General features: G+C 52.6%; 2 protein-coding genes across 2 annotated transcripts; one reads left to right on the top strand and one right to left on the bottom strand.

The window, feature by feature from the left end:
* Positions 1–723: 723 nt before the first annotated feature.
* UBE2Z (ubiquitin conjugating enzyme E2 Z) lies at positions 724–13,197 on the top strand. Its single transcript, XM_075116679.1, has 7 exons — positions 724–1,157; positions 3,531–3,603; positions 5,394–5,581; positions 7,353–7,464; positions 8,079–8,191; positions 8,725–8,815; positions 10,640–13,197. Exons 1-7 carry the CDS (start codon positions 823–825, stop codon positions 10,808–10,810), a joined length of 1,083 nt encoding a protein of 360 aa, XP_074972780.1. The 5' UTR covers positions 724–822; the 3' UTR covers positions 10,811–13,197.
* A 268-nt stretch (positions 13,198–13,465) lies between these two features.
* On the bottom strand, positions 13,466–18,074 carry SNF8 (SNF8 subunit of ESCRT-II). Its single transcript, XM_075116680.1, has 8 exons — positions 17,978–18,074; positions 17,550–17,600; positions 16,354–16,492; positions 15,936–16,040; positions 15,178–15,250; positions 14,385–14,526; positions 14,144–14,218; positions 13,466–13,708 (listed from the first exon to the last, which is right to left on the bottom strand). Exons 1-8 carry the CDS (start codon positions 18,029–18,031, stop codon positions 13,571–13,573), a joined length of 777 nt encoding a protein of 258 aa, XP_074972781.1. The 5' UTR covers positions 18,032–18,074; the 3' UTR covers positions 13,466–13,570.
* Between the last annotated feature and the right edge of the window lie 319 nt (positions 18,075–18,393).

Genomic DNA, 18,393 nt, shown 5'->3' with positions numbered 1-18,393 from the left:
TGGGGGGCTGCCCTGCCGAGTCTCTGCAGGCAGAGGTGTGCTGGTAGCGAGTGTGCTGCAGCAGCTGCTTCCCAACGGAGCTTTTTCATAGACTCATTAAGGTTGGAAAAGACCTCTTGGACCATCCACCAACCCCCAACCCAACCCCCCCAGGCCTCCTAAGCCATGTCCCCAAGTGCCACAGCTACACGTTTTCTGAACCCCCCCAGGGACGGTGACTCCCCCACCTCTCTGGGCAGCCTGTGCCAGGGCCTGACCGCTCTGGCAGGGAAGACATTTCCCTCATCTCCAACCTAAACCTCCCCTGGCCCAGATTGGGGCTGTTTCCCTCGTCCTGTCCCTGCTGACTTGGGAGCAGAGACCGACCCCCCCCTCACTCCAGCCCCTCTCAGGCAGCTGCAGAGAGCGAGAAGGGCTCCCCCCTCAGCCTCCCCTTCTCCAGGCTAAACCCCCCCAGCTCCCTCAGCCGCTCCCAATCAGACTTGTTCTCTCTTCTCTTGTTTTCCACCCAAAAAGCCCCAAACTGGTTATCTCGGCTGCCTCCAGCCCGGGAGACCCTCGCCGCAGCAGGGGGCGCGCTGCTCCCAGCGTTACGCTCTAGCCTACGACGAGGCATCTCTGTGGAAGGGACGCTCTGCCGCCGGGGGCGGGGGGAGACTCTATGGTGGCTGAGAGGAGTTTGCGCCGGTAGTGGGAGGGAGCGGGGGAGGTGTCGCTCTGGCCGGTGGATCGGTGGTGGAGGCGGGGGGCGGGGGCCGCTCTGGCCGGCGGACTCGCTGGTGCGGAGTCCCGGAAGCGGCGTTCCCCGAGGCCGGGCGCGGAATGGCGGAGAGTCCGGCCGCCGAGGAGGCGGCCCCGGCCGCGGTGCTGGCGGCGGCGGCGGCGGCGGGCGGCGGCGCGTCGGCCGGCCCAGGCGGCGCCGCAGGGAGCCCTGGCGTCTTCATCCCCGCCGAGTTATGGGCGGCGGCGGGTTTCGGTGCTGCGCCTCCGGGCACCGGCGTCGCCCCGGGGAGCGGCGGCGGGGCCCCTATCGCGGCGGCGGCGGCGGCGGCGGCGGGGGCCGCGCTCCTCACGCACTCCGCCTTCTGGGACCCCACGGTTAGCGGCGACTGGGACAGCGAGCGGCCCAGCCCGGCCTGCCTCCTGCGGATCAAACGGTGAGAGGAGGCTCCCCGCCCCGGGCCCGGTGGGTGAGCGGCGCTGCCGGGGTCCGGCTACCGGGCCGACCTGGCCGGGGCGTGGGAGTGGGGGTGGCTCCGGTAGTCGCCTCCGCGGAGCTCCTGCGGGCCGGGGAACCCCCGCCGGCCTGCCCCGGCCTCTGCTGCGGGGGCTGCCCGGGGGAGAGCGGGCACGGAGCTGGGGCGGAGGCGCTTGGTCCCGGCGCCCTCGGGGCGGTGACTGTCCCCTGGGCCTCGCCGTCTCGTGAGCCGGCGCCGTGCCCTTGTGGCCAAGGCTGCCAGCCGTGTCCTGGGGAGCAGCAGAAAGGAGTGTGGCCAGCAGTGCGAGGGAGGTTCTCCTCCCCCTCTGCTCTGCCCTAGCGAGGCCACATCTGCAGGGCCGCGTCCAGTTCTGGGCTCCCCAGTTCAAGAAGGGCAGGGAACTGCTGGAGCAAGGCCAGCGCAGAGCTGCCGAGATGATGAGGGGCCTGGAGCATCTCCCTTGTGAGGAAAGGCTGAGAGACCTGGGTTTGTTCAGCCTGGAGAAGAGAGACTGAGGGGGGATCTCACCAATGCTTATAAATATCTAAAGGGTGGGTGTCAGGAGGATGGGGCCGGACTCTTTTCAGCAGTGCCCAACGCCAGGCCAAGGGGCCACGGGCACAAGCTGGAACACGGGAAGTTCCACCTGAACATGAGGACAAACCCCTTCCCTGTGCGGGTGCCAGAGCAGGGGCACAGGCTGCCCAGAGAGGCTGTGGGGTCCCTTCCCTGGAGACATTCACACCCTGCCTGGATGCGGCCCTGTGCCCCTGCTCTGGGGGAGCCTGCTCAAGCAGGGGTGGTCCCTCCCAACCCCTGCCATGCTGTGATTCCCTCACCAGCCGACCTGGGGACAAGGCCTGGTCCCTCCCTGCCCCCAGGGCTTTCCTGGGGACAGACCCCGGCCCCCACCACACCCCAGTACTCTCCTTGCCCAGGTGCTTTGGCAAGGATGGAGTCTCACACCTCACCTGCCCTGGAGCCCTGGACTCCTGTACTGCCGCGTGGGGTTTCCTTCTCCGTGTGCTGTTGCTGGGGCATTTGGCAGCAGATCTCCTTGGTGCGTGGCTCTAATCCTGTCCTCGGGATTGTGGGCTGCTCCTCGGAGGCACTGTCAAACGGGGAGGGGAGCAGGCTTCTCCGTGCCATCAATGGTCGAGCTGAGATGTTTATCCTAAACCTGCCCGTAGCGATCTTCCTTCCTGCTGGTGCCCACCCGTTTGACTGCTCTGACTCTTAAAAGGATCATCTGGTTAAACCCGGCCTGTCGATGGCCTTTGATATAATGAGCAATATGGTCTTGTATTGTTAGATGTGCTGGCACTGTTTCAACAAGTTCTTCCTCTTCCTTCGGAGCAAGTATCGCTGCTTGCCAGGCTCTTGCTCATCCTTGTTCTAGAGGTTGTATAATGCCTTCCAAAGATGGCACCAGATATCTGGGCACTTTCCAATCCAAATGCCAAAAGCACTGACTTCTTAATGGTAGGCAGGAAGGCGAGGCTCTCCTGTTGCTCTCGTGCTTGTTCTCACCCTGAAACCTCTCTGAACTCCGGTTGCTTCCCAAATGGTAAGGTCGAGTGGAAGCTTGTCCCAGAGCTCAACACAGCTCCGATTATGGGAGGGAGGTTTTTTGGCCATGAAAGGTAATGGGTGCAGTTCGGTTTATTTATAAACTGCAGGGAGTTGTAGGTGATTTGTTACTTTTCAGTTCGTTTAGTCCATGTTCCTAAGGAAACAAGGCCATTGTGATCAAACCGTGTATGTGCATCCTAACTATTCTTGAACCCGCTGTCTGATTAAACCCAAATTTGTCGGAGCAGTGACGTCCTCAAAGGCGGTTGAGTCACAGTGTATTTGGGGAAAACAAATGACTGGGTGTATGAGAGGGATCCTGTAAACAGTCTGAGTGTGAAGAAGGAAAACATGGGGTGGGTAAATCATCCTTTAAACAACAAAGTTCACCTAAGAGAACTTCTAAATGACTACCTTAGGGGAAGTTTATTATTGAAGTTTTAAGCACTGGAGCTGATCTATGGTAAAATACAAGGCAGCGAGTAGTCAAGGTGCACTTGGTCTGATGTCTCGCCTATTGATTCATTGAATGCTGCTTGTGCTCTTGAAATGCCTCAACTATTTTGGGGGATAAGTTGAAACAGCTCAGCCAGAAGACAATCAGAAGCAAAAGAAAAAAAGTCGTGCTCTTTAGGAGTTGCAAGGTTGCATCTTAGAGGTCTCTCCCTTTGCACAGATTTGTTGTCTAGAACGTTCTGTGCCTCAAGGGCTGATGAACGCCAAGGGAGACCTTGACTAATTCCTGTTTCCTTTGTTCAGGGATATCATGTCCATTTACAAGGAACCGCCCCCGGGAATGTTTGTTGTGCCTGATCCCCACGACATGACCAAGGTAAGAGATGATTTGGAGCTGGTTCAGCTTTCAGCTTCTCTGTGTGTTGCTGTTGGTGGCTGCTCTGAGGGTTTGCCCAGATGGAGTGTTCCCTTAATGTTTTGAGAGAAGCCAGGGTGAGTCCTGCAAGAGCATGATGAGGCTCCAGTTTTCCTGGTGATGTTGAGATGGGCCACATTTAAAAAATGAGGGGGCTGTCAAGGAAACTGGCTCTGTGGAGAGGTACCATCACAGGGATCTGAGGAGCTTCCCCAGATAAAGCCAGCTCTGCCTTAGTGGCCCTGTGAACCAGCAGGGTGCTGATCCGGCTTGTTTCATCCTACTGATGCTTGAAAACAATCAATAGAGCAGCTCAAAGAAGAGAGGGCTCCCTGGAAAGCTGTTGGCCATGGGAGGTCCCTCAGAGAGGCTGGAAATGAGAAACATTCATTAGCCACCGGCACTGCTGGAGTATCTGTAATCCACCTGTGGGACTTGGAGATGTTTAACTGTTGCGAGGTGGTTAGAGAGATGTGTCCCTGCACCCAGGCCCTGTCCTGCTGTGGAGCTGCCCGCCAGGTTCTCGCAGGTACCAGGGTCGCGTGCGGGTCTGACCCACGCTCCCACCACGTCGCCTCCAGCAGACCTACTCTCTAGGCACACAGGCATGGCTACGGCCTCCCTCTCCTGCCCCGGTTCTTCCCCTCCTGGCTCTCGGGGTTTTCCAGGACTGGGAATTTCCGATTATGTCAGAGAGAATGCAGTGGGCTGGGAGGCAGAGGTTGCTCAAACGGTGTTCTTGATCCAGTGTGTTTTTTGGCTGGTGCTGCCCTTTCTCCAGCCAGCGTCACCTGGTCCAGCTGCGCTGGTTTCTGAGAGTGTGTGTGTGAGGTGGCTTTGGTTTCTCCTCTGCTGCACACTTCTCCCACCCCCTGGCAAACGTGGCATCCCCCAGATTCCCTCAAATTCCCCCCATGTAAGCGCCTGCCTGACTTAGGGCCCCTGGGTTTTTGGAGGTGGCGCAAAGGGAGTGTCTCTGCACAGCAGTTCCCACCTGAGGCGCTTAGCTGCAGCACTGGCTTCCCTCAGCGTCGGTAGCTGAAAGTGCCAAAATGCCCTTCAACGGAAATGCGGGTTTGTGGAACGCCAGCCTTGGGGCTTTTAACTGAAATCCTGGGGAGGGAAGAGGATCATAAAGGAGGCTGCTTGGATCACTTGGGGAGTAAGCTTCCTTAATAGCCCAAAGGGAGTAGATTTCCTGGTAGACAATTGGGATCTTTGAGGGTAATTAGCATGGAGAGAATAGGGTCTTAATTCCAGAGCCTGGCATAGGAGAGTGAGTGATTGGTTTTAATAAGACCAAATCAGCACGAGACCATAAAATTGAGGAATGCTCTAGTTTTGGCAGAAATTCTGAATTTTTTTCTTTCTAAAATTAGATAATTTTTTTTCATATTTGAATTTTTTTTTAATAAAGCAGAATTTACCAGCTGAACTGTGATTCAGTCTGGTTTGGACTGTATAGAGATGTATGGGAGGCAGCTGTTGTGGACTCTGGCCAAACCTTGCATTGGAAACCTGCTTTGCACATTGAGCGTGGCGGAGGGGAGAGAAGTGCGCAGCAGTGGCTCTGGCTAACGAGGGAAGGAGGGAGGGTTAAGTATGGCCTGCACATGGCGTGTACTTGTGGAAGACGCTGCCTCCGTGCTGCTGCCTGGGTGGAGATTTCTTGCCTTTGGTTGGCTTTGTTGAGGATTTGATGGTGCTGCACAATTTTGAAGTGGTGCGCAAGACGGGCTTTTGTTTTCCAGATTCATGCATTGATCACAGGCCCATTTGACACGCCTTATGAAGGGGGTTTCTTCTTGTTCCTGTTTCGCTGTCCTCCAGATTATCCCATCCACCCACCAAGGGTCAAACTGATGACAACGGGAAATAACACAGTGAGGTTTAACCCCAACTTCTACCGCAATGGGAAAGTCTGCCTGAGTATTCTAGGGTAAGAGGAGACTTTGGTTGTTTTGATGGGAAATCAGGAGGTGGCTGCAGGCTGTATCCTGCCTCACGCATCCTTCTCAGCGCGTTGTGCCCTGATCTTGCCCCAGACGTGTGCTTGGATGCACCTTTATGCTTCTGTGAAGTCATGTACAGAATCAGAGTCATAAACCAGCACAAATTCCTCTACTGCAATAAGAGTCTAACTTGTCTATAAAAGCATCTGAGAGCAGAGCAGGGGAAGCATGAAGTTCAGTGGATGCTGCCGCTTTTCTCCTGCTTCCCCTTGCAAAGCCTCGGCCCGGGCACTGTGTTTCTTCTGCTTTTGCGCTTTGCAGCCTGATCCTTAATGTTGTTTGAATGTAGGTTTTTGTGGTTTTAATTTCCTCTCTCTGTGTGGGTTTAAAAATAAATAAATAAAATTAAAAGCCACTAAGAACTTCCTTGAGAGCCATTTGACTGCTCTGGGCTTCCACCTACACATAGTATGTGGGGCTGAGCGGTGGGTGTAATGATTTACAAGCGCTGCTCCCATGCTGCCTGTTCAAACAGGCTCCACCTGCTTGATTTTTCAAACATGTGAAAGTCCTGGTTGATTGAATGGCTCTTAGGGAACCCTGGCCATGGTGTGATATTCCCAACCGCAGCTGTGACGGTTTCAGTTGCCAGTGAAGAAAGGCTTTTGCAGAGACTCCGGACTGGTGCAGCTGGGGTGTTGGTGCGCCGTTCCTTCTGCTGCAGAGAGGTAGTAACGGCATCCAGGTGAGGCGGTGACGGCTTGAATTGCTGTTGGGATTTATTTCATCAGCCAACAGGAGCCTGTGGTGTTCCCGCTGTGCTGGGAAACACCTTCCTCAGCACAGGAGTTGTCCTGATGCAGTGAGCCGGATGCCAACACCTGCAAAGCACCGAGATGCGTAGGGCTTGTCCGTACCTTGGGGGTCTCAATGCCCCGCAGCTCCCACGCAAGCTGCCATATTGCTCGTGCAATTGTAGCCCTGGCTTGGAAGCTAAATTATTGAAGAGTGAACAAAAAGCCGTAGCAGAAATGGGAAGCGCGGAGGGAGCTGCAAATGGAAGGATTTAGGAAGAGCATATGTGGGTCAGCACATCCTTGTTCGGCTCACAGGGAGACAGGTCTGTGTCTGGAACTGGGATATTAAGGGCAAGTAGCAGAACAGCTTTTTCTGCTTATGCTGTTCTGTGCAAAGGTTTTTGCTACCCCGTGTGTATGAAACAGACACCTTATTCCTATGGCAGAGCATCTGTTAGTGTTTGTGACGGCAGTTCTCGTGCTGAGCGTCTGCATTGCAGGCTGCCCAAGCGACGGTCTTGTTTGAGTCTTGAAAATCTGACTTCAGTTCTTGAGTTGTGTTTGCCTTACGGTAGGGCTCGTAGCTCGTGTTGCTCCAGGCTGCTGTGCGAGATGATAGCCATAGCTTTAAAGTGCCCTGTAAAACGCTTGGAAGTGTTACTTTTCCCAAACTCATGTATGATGCCCTGGGTGTGTTAGCAGTGGAGTGAAGTTTACCAGCCTTTCTCATCTTGCTCAAGCTAAAGTACTCATTTGGTTGGGAGGATAAACTACTTTGACCCTGGAAAGTTCTGCGGTGTTCAGTGCTTTCTATATGTAGCAGCTGTGTCTTTTCCTATCGCATTTCTGTAAGGTATAGATGTGTTTTCCCAAGCCCTCTGACCTTCGGTAGTTGGAGGGATGGTGCTCACTGGGCCAGTCCTGCATTGTTAATTGATGCTTTTCTGTTTTGATGCCTCAGCACTTGGACCGGGCCTGCATGGAGCCCAGCACAGAGTATCTCTTCAGTCCTCATCTCCATCCAGTCTCTGATGACTGAGAACCCCTATCACAATGAACCCGGCTTTGAACAGGTGAGAGTTTGAGGTGGACCATCTCTGGTTCTGCACCTATTTGTCTCTTCCCTCCACACCTTGCTCGCGGTGGCAAATCCCGTTGTGGAAACGGGGACAAAAGTAGATTACGTCACCTGGCTCTTTTCCAGCTTGCTCTGTCTCTGCCACTCAGAGCTTGAGGGGGAGCTGCGAGGCAGCTCTGAACTGGAGGCTGCTTAGCTCACGTATGTGTAAGGTAACAGAAGAACAAGAGGCATTTGAGAAGTTGCCGGGGAGATGGGATGGCTCTTCGTTTCTCTGCTACACAACTCCTGAAATGGCTTCCTTGGGACATATTGTCACCCAGGAACCAAACTGCTCAGGTTTTCATGGTCTTCAGCATCTCAGAGTGGGGCAGGTTTCTATGCTGACTTTATCAGTTGACCTGTCTCCACAGCTGTGTGAGTCCGAGGCTCTGGAGACATGTAAACTCCTGCCAGGTTTTCATTTGCAGTATAAATTAGACCAGCATACGCAGAACAGACAAAGCTGTAGTGGGTTTGTGCACCGGTGAAATTCATCAGGCCCAGGAGGGAGAGACATGAAGAGCCATTGCAGTCGTGTGGACTCAGTGGCCCAAATTCTATTTCCAGGAGAGGCACCCCGGGGACAGCAAGAACTATAACGAGTGCATTCGGCATGAGACCATCCGGGTAGCAGTGTGCGACATGCTGGAAGGAAAGTGTCCCTGTCCTGAGCCTTTACGGTATGGAAAGGAGGCGTGGAGGGAGCCTACAAAGTGGGTGTGGGGAAGCACAATAAATATCTCTGGCTGCCCTTCCTGAAATCCTGAGAGTTGCTCCAGGGAAGAGCAAGTCTTTAACTCTCCCTGGTCCAGCGAAGAGTTGCTTTGTTTCCCCTGAAGTGAATGGCTGCATCTGTCTGGAGCCCAGGAGCTGTGGGTTGATGGAGGCTGCGTTAATGTGCACAATAGCTGCACCCTCTGACTTGCGTTTGAGTATAAACGTGCCTTGTCTTGTGGGGAAAAAAAATATCTCGGAGGGAGGGGAGCACAGCTGTGGTGGAAACACGTGCAGAATCTCTTCAGCTGCAGTGATGCTGCAGTTCGTTTTGCTGTGTCCTGCCTTGCTGTACCCTGTTAGTTGTCTGGGACACCCTGTATGGGTGTCCACACCGATTACATGAACCGGAGCTCAGTGGGGTGGGGTGACCCTGGGTGATGGGACCGTTGTAACGCTGCTGTTTTGTGTTGACCATTTGCTCTCTCGTTGCATTCAGGGGCGTAATGGAGAAATCCTTCATGGAATACTACGACTTCTATGAAGGGGTGTGTAAAGAGAGGCTTTATCTCCAAGGACAGACAATGCAGGTGGGTGGCAGACAATTTTCTTGTTCATAACACACTGCCTTAGGTAAGGGGTGTGGTTAGTGACAAATAACAATGTGCAGCACCTAGAGGTAGGTGCATTTCTATGAAATTTCTATGAAATGTGTGTTCCAACTTTGAATGAACCATGAAACTGAGACCTGATGTGTTCCTGTGGGAAAAAAACACTACCTTCCCCAAGTTCAGAGTATGCACACAGTGTTTTCAAGGCTGTTAGGTTTCTCAGAGCGCTGGACCTGAGCCACTCTCCAGGCAAGCAGGTACTTCTTTGAGCAGTGGAACCAGTACAGTTTGCTTTCGTGTGGATTTGGTGTTAAGCAGGGAGGGCACATGCAGGCTGTTCAATGCTGGTGGCAACTGGTCCTCATTTTCCTGTTGGGTCGCTGGTAGAGTTTCTCTTTTTCTAAGGTTCCTTTGCTCATACAGCAGGTAGGAACTTTTCTCTGATACTCCTTGCTCTGTCAGATGAGATTGAAAGTGGCTGACTGAGTCAAAAGCTACTGGAGGAGGAGGAAGGGGTGGGGGAAGAGTGATAATATGGCAGACACATCTAGACAGGTTGAATACAGGAGCTTGTTTCTGCAGGAAAGTAGACTTTAAAGAATAGCTTGCCAGGCTATTTGCATATGAACAGATGTGTCTTCCTCCCTCATCAGCCACCTCTTGTCTGACTCATTGAGAAATTCCACTGCAAAGAAAAGATGGAGGTGGCTGATTTAATGATCTTGTGTCTCTGAGCCCTTTTTTCCTGTCAGTGCCTTCACTGGCTGTGTAATTCACGAATCAAAACCACTCCCAAAGCAGGAGAGTTGATGTTTGGAGTGAGAAATTCCCATAAGGAAGGTCTGTGTTTGCAGAGAGTGCTGAACTGAAGGCTGTGCAGTCAAATTTGGTGACATTAGAGGATTGTCCTGTGCGGCCTGCTCATGTTTATTCCACAAGGACCCAGGGCTCAGTTGCTTCTCCATGGGTTTATGGGCTGTGTTATGTTCCGTTCCCAGAGGCAGCGACTGCTGTGGTTTGTTTTCTGCTCACTTGTAAATAAATAGTGCAGGAAGCGTGAACACAGCGTGCTGGAGAGATGGCATTGTTGTCTTCATCACCCTGTATTTAAAATGAAGTCACTCCAGGCTCAGTATCAGTTGAGTGCTTGCCAGATGTGTTGTCTTGCTAACTCTGGGGCCACGTGTTGCCTTGTACCAAAGATTCCCGTCAGATAGGGCAGCGTAAACTCCACCATGACCTTGTATAGCCCTGGCAATGCGTCTTTGACCTGGGATGGGGATAAAAGCAGCAAATGTTAAATAATCTCCAAAGACATTCTGCCTCTGACTTTGCTGCGTCTCAGCTGGGGGCCTTGATTTAAGATGAGAATACTGGTGCTTTCATTTGGAAGGGGTCTGTAGCACTAACACAAAGTGCGGTCGGGTCTTTGGCCTCTGATTTCAGGGGCTTTCATTTGTAATGTTTTCCCTGCCTCCTTGGGGTGGGCTTGAGACCAAATCTTTGAAACAGTTTACTTCCTCAAAGCTGCTGGTAGAAATCCAACCTGTGTCTGCCTGGCCTTTCATCTGTTTAAGTTTGCTTGCGTTTGTAAGGTTTCTCAAAAGAGGCTCCAAACAGAAATTATCTTCAACCTCTGCCATGACAGTGGAAGGTTCAGGGGCCTCTCTGCTGTAAGATGGGATTTAACCCTTAAGTCTTTGACCATTTGGTGCCCAATTACTACGCAGCATTTTTTCTTTCTGCCTCTTGCCAGAAGGCTAACGGTCTCTATTAATAGGCTTATCTGTGGTTTTTTCCCAGGATCCTTTCGGTGAAAAACGAGGCCACTTTGACTATCAGTCCCTATTAGTGCGTTTGCAAGGAATTCGGCAGAAGGTGCAAGAGAAACACCAGCAGGAGAATACAGAAATAGACTCTGAGAGCAGCTCCTCCGAGACAGAGACAGACACTCAAGGTTGCTCTAAAGCTTAGAGCCGCACTAACAGTGGAGAGGCCAAGCCGTGGGGATGTTCCGTCTTCACACTCTAGAGTACCCCTGACAGACTCGACAACCAAACCAGTGCCAGAGCGGAGAAAACTGCAGGATAGCTTCTGTCTCCTTTTACTGCTCTGGTGGATAACGCTGAACGAGAAGACTTCATGCTAGACAAAGCCAAGCTTGTGACAGGCTACTCTTAAAAGGTACTTACTATGCTAGAAAGCTGGAGCATGCGGCATCAGGTTATTTTTTGGAAACACCTGCACTGGTCGTTTTTGGTAATTTTTTTTTTCTCCATTTGATTAAAGAATGAGATCTAGACTGCAAATCCTTTTTACAGCTGTTCTGTTCCTAGACAGTGAGCCCTTCCCCGGGGCCATGCTGAACGTGGAGCTGTAGCTGTGGGAGCGCTTTGAGGAGTCCAGGGTATGACAGGGCCCACGCGCCCTGTGCCAGGGCGAAACCTTTTTGTGCGGGTTGGGAGAGATGGAGCCTCTCTGCTCTGTGGAGCCCATCTACCTGATGTCTTTCTTCTAGACACTGTTCTAGACAGACCAAAGATAAAGAGCAGTGGTGGAATCTGGGCTCCTTTCTGAAAGCTTTACTCAAGCCCTGGGTGACTTCGTCCGCTGAGACTTCAGGCGCAAAGGGGCGGATGAAAAGTGGAAACGGCAAGAATCCATGAATCAAGTGCAGGTGTGTTCATCCTGGCGTTTTGGGGAAGGGAGGGTGAGAAAATCATTGGTCAGAGATGGGGGGAGCACTTAAAGTCTAGTTTGTGTATTTGTTTTTTTTAAGGTGTTGATTTGAATTTAGCATTCTAGAAATATTTTCTTCTGGCTGCTCTGAACGTAGCTGTTCTGTTTCCTTAACTGAAGTACTCTTTGCTTTCCACCTCTCTACCCAGTGTAATATTTTACTTTCCTCCCTCCTTCCTCCTGCCGCCTCGCTCCCCTCTGCAACCTTGATTGAAATGCTAGAACAAGGGGCAATTCTAGCTAAGGAAGCCACTGTTTCTGGGCGGAGCTCTTCAGAGGTGTACGCCTTGTTACTGACAAACTCCTTTGCCAAACTTGGCCCAGCGCAAGCTAGCCGAGTGTCGTAACGTTTAACACTTCAGTGCTTTGAATGTTTTAACGAGCAGCTTTTTTACTGTGAGCGAAGGCTGGCCCCTTGGAGAGGTGTCTGCTGGCTGCCGGTGCCATTCCATCAAAGATGTGTTCAGTGTAACGTGGGTGGAGGTGAAATACCCAGTTTCTCCAGGTAAATGAGCCTGGTGATGGTTGATTGGAGCAGTATGTTTTGTTGATGAAGAGCTTAATCTACCTTTTTTCTTTTTTTTTTTTTTAAATATTTACGGGAGCTTTGATGGAAAGCTAAAAGCAAAGTTGCACATTGTCCTGGGCCCTCTCCCACTTTCCTTAAACACCTTCCCACCAGCTCGGCCCTGTTTCAGGCTCCTGGTGGCAGTGGGAGAACGTCCAATGCAGTCATCTTTGTTCTAATTAAAAAAAAAAGTGCAGAATAGAGGGGCCAAGGCCCCCTGCAGTGTGCTGTACAGAAAGGCAATGCCCCATGCGTCACTGCGTTACCTTCAGCCTCTGTGATTTACACCAACTGCTGCAGAAGTCGGAAGCCTGGGTGCTGCTGCCCAAGCAGCCCTGAAAAGCTGAAAGGTGGAAACATTTCTGAATTTTTAAGGTGCCATTTAACAACTTGGGAACCCTTTTTCCCTTTAGCAAGCAAAGTCCCCTGGGTCTGTCATTGGCTTGATTTAGACTTAAACCCTGTCTTCCCTCGAGGGAAAGCTGAACCTACGTAGGACTCACTCAACACATACACCAGATGAGAGTAAATAAAGCGGCGGTCACCTCGAAATGAGGTCTCAGGGAGGCAGAGGGGTCTCCCGAGAAGTCACGAGCTGCGTGCTACTCTACCGCCTCTTTAATCCCATTGTAAATGTCACGTTGTTTTTCACCGTTCAGTAGCATTGTGGGTAGAGCTGTGACTCTGCTGCCTTCCCAAGGCAGAGCTGGTTCTGAAATCTGTTTGTGATGCATGTGGCGTTACCATCCACCGATACAACGAAACGAGAAAATGCCTTATTGTGGACACTATTCACATAACTAGCATGTGGCTGTAAGAGAGAAGTATTAGTTTTATAGTTCTAATGTTGTCTGTCCTACCATTTCTGAATGTTTCCATTTCAAAGTGACAATCCTCAAATGACTGCTCTAGGCAGAGATGTTTTAGCAACAGATTTTTAGACCTAATTGAGTTGAAAATATATGCACAAGAGTCACTCTAAGATACCTTGTTTATATACTATTGTACATAAGATTTTTTTTTTGTGCAATAAAGTTTGTTTTGGCAGAATCTAGACTGTGGTACTCCTTAGTGGAACAACAACTCATTCACAGAGCAGAGAGGACTTCAGAACGCTCCCAGCGTCGCTGCTGGCTCCAGGATTCTTTAGCCAGGGTCACATTTGCCTGCAGTTGCAATAGCAGCTTAGATAATTTTTCCTCTTGCTGTGACGAGGTCATTAGTTGTCTGTAATGGTAAGCGGCATTTCCACCCACAACAGGGAGAAAATTCAGAGGTAAGCAAGTGGGAGGGAATTAGTCCTATTAAACTTTTCAAGCTAGACACTTTTTATAAAACTTTTATTTCAAGTCCACTGTCCCTGTGTTTCAGGTGATACGCAAATAACCTCACAAGAAGAATTGTATACAGGCACAGACACGTAGCAGTCAAGGTACTGCCTCCTTGGCTTCCTCTGGAGTGATTTCCTGAGAGTACAGCTCTGTAAAGAGAGCAGGCAGCCAGTACTGAGGTTCTCCTGCTGCCTGCGTATCCAGCCAGGCCATTCCCTCCTTCAGCAAGTGTTCCTGTACAAACAGAGCAGAAACCGCGAGTGAAACTTAACTAAGTGGCTGAGAAGCCATTCACAACAGAAGCCTGACCCCACATTTATTCGAGGGGAAGGGAGGGTGTAGAACTTGGGCTATAATGCTTCTCCGGGTCAAGTAAAAATTATAGTTCAGACCTCCAGCCATGCCCAGCATGTGTGTTTATGTAGGACCTGAGCTAAGAAGATTCAAGTTTTAATGGAGATTAGTGAAGCCACAGGAATAGCTGCAGCTTCTGAGACTGCTTTCCTCCGCCTATGGCTACGCAGAGCGTACTCTGCCTTTGGTTCACCAGCTAGCTTAGGATCCCCGTGCAGGCTGCAGTAACGCAGCCCCAGCAAAGCGTCAGCCGCGGGAGCCGTCACTCCACCCTGTCACTGAACCCCAGTGCGCACAAGAGACCCTCGTACATACCAGCACTTGCTTTGCACGTTCCATCTCCCACTTCAGGCCGGACCTGAGCTCGCTGACTGTTACATAGCCCTTTTTCTGAAATGAGAGGAAAAATACTGTGTGCTTTTCATCAGCTTAAGTCCATAGCTTAGAAAAGCATGGACAGTTCTGCCCATAGGCCTGGTCTAATCACAGTTCCGTGTCACGGAAGCAATAAAGTTCTTTCAAGGTGGTTGTATTTTAAAGTCTCCTGGCTCAATACCTCTGCCAGCTGCAAGACGACAGTGTGATCCATGTTGAGTTCAGCTGGTACAGACTGGATCAGATATGTTCCACCAACAGGGATGATCCCAAAGCCATTCCCCAAGACCTTCAGCTTCTTGATTGCACGAAGGAGATCATCCCTGAGAAGCAGAGGTCGATGCAAGGCTTTAAAGTGAGAGCCTCTCTCAAACCGCCCACTACACTTAAATGAGGAAGACTTGACGTGCAGAAGCTATGAGCAATAGCAGCTCCTTGCAGCTTGCTGCAGTTTCAGGTAACCAACAGCTGAAAAAAGTTTTATAAAGCAATTTAAAATGAGTTTGCGTACATGTGCCCCCTGCAGAAGGGCAGACTTGCATTAGAGACACACTTGTAGCACCTGAGCTGCAAGTGCTAAACTTTTAAGGTTCAGCCCCAATTAGTGATTGTGGTGAGTTGTGTCCTAAAATCTGCCTCTGCAGCGACCCGTATCAGTCCCTTCCTCAAGCTCAGGAGACCACAGCAGCTTCAGCAGACTGTGGCAGCAAGCGGGCTGGATTTGCAGGGGACTAATTGTCTCCAGCTCGAGGCAACAGTCCTTTATGCCTATGGGCTCCCAGAGGAAGCACACTGCTGCTTTCTGAAATGGTCGAGTCATCAGTTGTGGGTCAGGTGTAAGTGGCTCCATTGCTAGAAGTCAAATTTGGAGTCCAATTAACAGCAGCACCTTCAAGTGCTGCTGAGATCAGTCACCCCCTTTTCTTCCCCGAACGCTACTCGATTCCCCTTTCCTGCAGTACACAGACACTCACTGGCTGACATCCTGAGCAAACTTCCCCCTTCCCTTCAGCACTTGCTGATGAAGTTCCTCCAGTGTTATCAGACCTAGGAGTCAACCAAAGGGGACAGGAAAGCATTACTGCACAGCAACAAAATTACTGCAGCAAGAGTAGCCAAGGGTCCTTTGTGCGTTTGCCACTGGCTCACCCCGGCCTTCCCTTTTACCAGCGGCTGTTCATTGCTCCCAGCATCGAGCCTTGGGTGAGACAGGCATCGAGTCACTTCTGTTCCCAGAGCTAACATGCAGCAGTCAGCTGTTGCCTTCTCCCACAAATGTGCTGGACTCAAGTTTTAACTGGCATTGCTGTAGCCCAATTCCTGGTCTCAGGTTGCCCTTTTGGAGTGAAGAATATCTACTCTCTCTTCACCAGGCACTTATCACAGGTATTCTAACTCTTCTGGATATTTAGAAACCATCTTACTGCCAGGCTCAAAGTAGTGACTTACCAGTTTCCTACTCTTTCAATGTTGTCATTGATCCCTGCTCCTTCCCCGTGATATTGTAAGTTATAGTTTTGTTAACTAAACGGGGCAGAGTGGGTTGATTTCTGTAGGAATCAATGAAGGTGGGTGATAACCAGCAGTGCAGTTGTAACATGTAGAAATAAAACAAAGCTTTTTGGGGACAATAAAGACAAAACTGCGATCTCGGTGAAGAACACTACGCTGAGCCATGCCACTCCTCCTGTTTGCTGTATCTCCTAGAAACCAGACACGGGGGGATCCTCACCTCCATTCCGGTGTTTCAGAGCCAGGCAAACCTCAATGATCTGCACACCCAGTTCATAGTAAAAGTCTCCAACTCCCAGCATCTCCGACCAGAATCCTTTACCGGCTGTGAAGCAAGAAAGGGGAAAGCGATTGGACCATTGGCAAAAACAGTCTTCCTTAACAGCCACTGGTGCCAAGCAGGCTGCTCGCAAACCTTGCTGTGAGGACTCTCAGATCTATCAATGAAAAGTCTCCATCTGGGTTATCTCCACCTGTTTTCCCCCACCCTTTAAGTAAATAACACCAGTTCACAAACCCCGAGAATCAAAACAGCATCAGCTTTCCCTCGCAGAAACTTCAGCCTCACTGCGAGCTGTTTACAGTACGAGAACAGTGAGGTGAATCGTTAGTCATTAACCCCGGCGCCCACTCCTCACATGCCAAAGGATCCACTCCAATTGTAGCACACATATCCTGGAACTGGACCCGGAACTCGGGGTTTTTACGGATCTCTTGCTTGTGTTTGCTGGCAAACTCTTCTAAGTTGGTCTTAAACATGTCCAGCTGCTTAGACATCTGGAAGAGAATTGCAGGGAAGCGTTTCTGTCTTAACACTTATTTAATGCAGTTTTTTCATAAGCAAAGACCTCAACAGGCACTGAGTAGAGTCATCGGGAAACGCTCAGGTCTGATGTGCTGCCTACCCAGTGCAATGGCCCGGTGGTATTAAATGAAGGAAACAAGATAAAAATCACTTGATGGAATCAGAATTCTCCACATGTACAGTTTTAACACCGAATACAAACCAATATCAGTGGAGATAAGGCAAGGCAAAGGGCTGTTCTGAACCAGGAGGAAGGCTCAGAAGGGGGCAGCAGTTATTCTGTGATGTACATGGGGGAGAAACAATTCTACAGAATTGAGATGTTGCTGGTACCTCAAGAAGGGAGGCAGAGTGAGACCTGTAGCAAACATCACAGCTCTTTGATGGAAAGGCAGCCTAATGTGTACTGCGCAGTTCTGGGCCCTCCAGTTTAAGGGCAGGGAACTGCTGGAGCAAGGCCAGCGCAGAGCTACCGAGATGATGAGGGGCCTGGAGCATCTCCCTTGTGAGGAAAGGCTGAGAGACCTGGGTTTGTTCAGCCTGGAGAAGAGAGACTGAGGGGGGATCTCATCAATGCTTGTAAATATCTGAAGGGCGGGTGTCAGGAGGATGGGGCCGGGCTCTTTTCAGCGGTGCCCAACGCCAGGCCAAGGGGCCATGGGCACAAGCTGGAACACAGGAAGTTCCACCTGAACGTGAGGAGAAACCCCTTTGCTGTGCGGGTGCCAGAGCAGGGGCACAGGCTGCCCAGAGGGGCTGTGGGGTCCCTTCCCTGGAGACATTCACCCCCTGCCTGGACGCGGCCCTGTGCCCCTGCTCTGGGGGTGCCTGCTCCAGCAGGGGGTGGGACGGGGTGAGCTCCAGGGGTCCCTGCCAACCCCCGCCAGCCTGTGATGGGTGCCACCATTACCCACTAGCAGTGCGGGCAACGCTCTGGGCACCGAAGCAGGGGGGAAACGAAGCCCAGGTTTGTGGCTGGGCTCACAACCACCGCTATTCCCGCTGCCGGGGCAGCGCCGGATCTCCCACCTGGGCCAGCTGGTCTTCGGCCAGCACCGTCCCTCGCTCCTTGTACTTCGCCTGCAGGAGGAAAACAGGATGGTGGAGACGGTGCGGGAGGGCGGGCGGAGCAGAAACCAAAACTGGAGGAGGGGGATGCTCCTTAAGGGGGGGATGAGCCCCCGGACAGGCGGCCCTGGGCGAGCAGGGGGGCTCCATGGGCTGGGAGCGGGGCTGGGGCGGCCCGACAGCGACCCTGGCCCCCCTCACGCGGGGCCCACGGAGCTTGGCAGCCCCCCCCACCCGAGACTGGTGGGCTCTGGCACCCCTCCGGGGCCTGGCCACCTCCCCCGCGGGGCAGTGGGGCGCTGACACCCCCCGCACGGGCCGGGCCGGGTGGGTCACGGTGTCCCCCAGCCCCCCCACCCCGTCCCCAGCGGCGTCCCGCCGCCCCTCACCTCCGCCAACTTCTTCTTGGCGATGGCGCCCGCGCCCACCCCCCGCCGGTGCATCCCGGCCCCGCCGCGCGCCGCGCGCTGTCTGACGTCATCTCCCCGCGACGGGCGGGGTGGCGCAGGGCAGGGGCGGGGTCCCGCCGCCGGGCGCCGGCGGGTCCGTGTGTCCCCCCGCCGTCACCCCCTGAGGGCCGGGGGGGCCGCTGGGGGGGCTGCGTGTGGGGGTCGAGCCCCTGCTGGGGGTCGGGTCTCCCCGGGGGGGACTTTTGGAGGAGGGGGGCTTTTTCCCCTCCGTGGGAGGGAGAGTGTGTGTGTCCCCTGCTGGGGCAGGGGGTGGCCCTCGCTGGAGGGGGTTCAGTGTCCCCCGGGGTGGGGGGAGCCCCACTTTGGGTAAGGGCGACACCCCACCCCTCCCCCGA

The sequence above is a fragment of the Phalacrocorax aristotelis genome, chromosome 23, assembly GCF_949628215.1.
Source record: "Phalacrocorax aristotelis chromosome 23, bGulAri2.1, whole genome shotgun sequence".
NCBI classification, from domain to species: Eukaryota; Metazoa; Chordata; class Aves; order Suliformes; family Phalacrocoracidae; genus Phalacrocorax; species Phalacrocorax aristotelis.
Note: the sequence above shows the minus strand (reverse complement) of the source record. Positions and strands in the feature narration are given on the sequence as shown.

What these genes read in the sequence shown, in the direction of transcription:
- UBE2Z (XM_075116679.1), top strand. Translation starts at nt 823, where the DNA reads ATGGCGGAGAGTCCGGCCGCCGAGGAGGCGGCCCCGGCCGCGGTGCTG. An exon ending in TGCCTCCTGCGGATCAAACG is followed by an intron (nt 1,158 to 3,530) that starts GTGAGAGGAGGC and finishes TCCTTTGTTCAG; the next exon opens with GGATATCATGTCCATTTACA. An exon ending in ATCCCCACGACATGACCAAG is followed by an intron (nt 3,604 to 5,393) that starts GTAAGAGATGAT and finishes TTTGTTTTCCAG; the next exon opens with ATTCATGCATTGATCACAGG.
- SNF8 (XM_075116680.1), bottom strand. Translation starts at nt 18,031, where the DNA reads ATGCACCGGCGGGGGGTGGGCGCGGGCGCCATCGCCAAGAAGAAGTTG. An exon ending in TGGAGTGGATCCTTTGGCAT is followed by an intron (nt 16,041 to 16,353) that starts GTGAGGAGTGGG and finishes CTTGCTTCACAG; the next exon opens with CCGGTAAAGGATTCTGGTCG. An exon ending in TTTGCTCAGGATGTCAGCCA is followed by an intron (nt 14,527 to 15,177) that starts GTGAGTGTCTGT and finishes TCTGCTTCTCAG; the next exon opens with GGATGATCTCCTTCGTGCAA.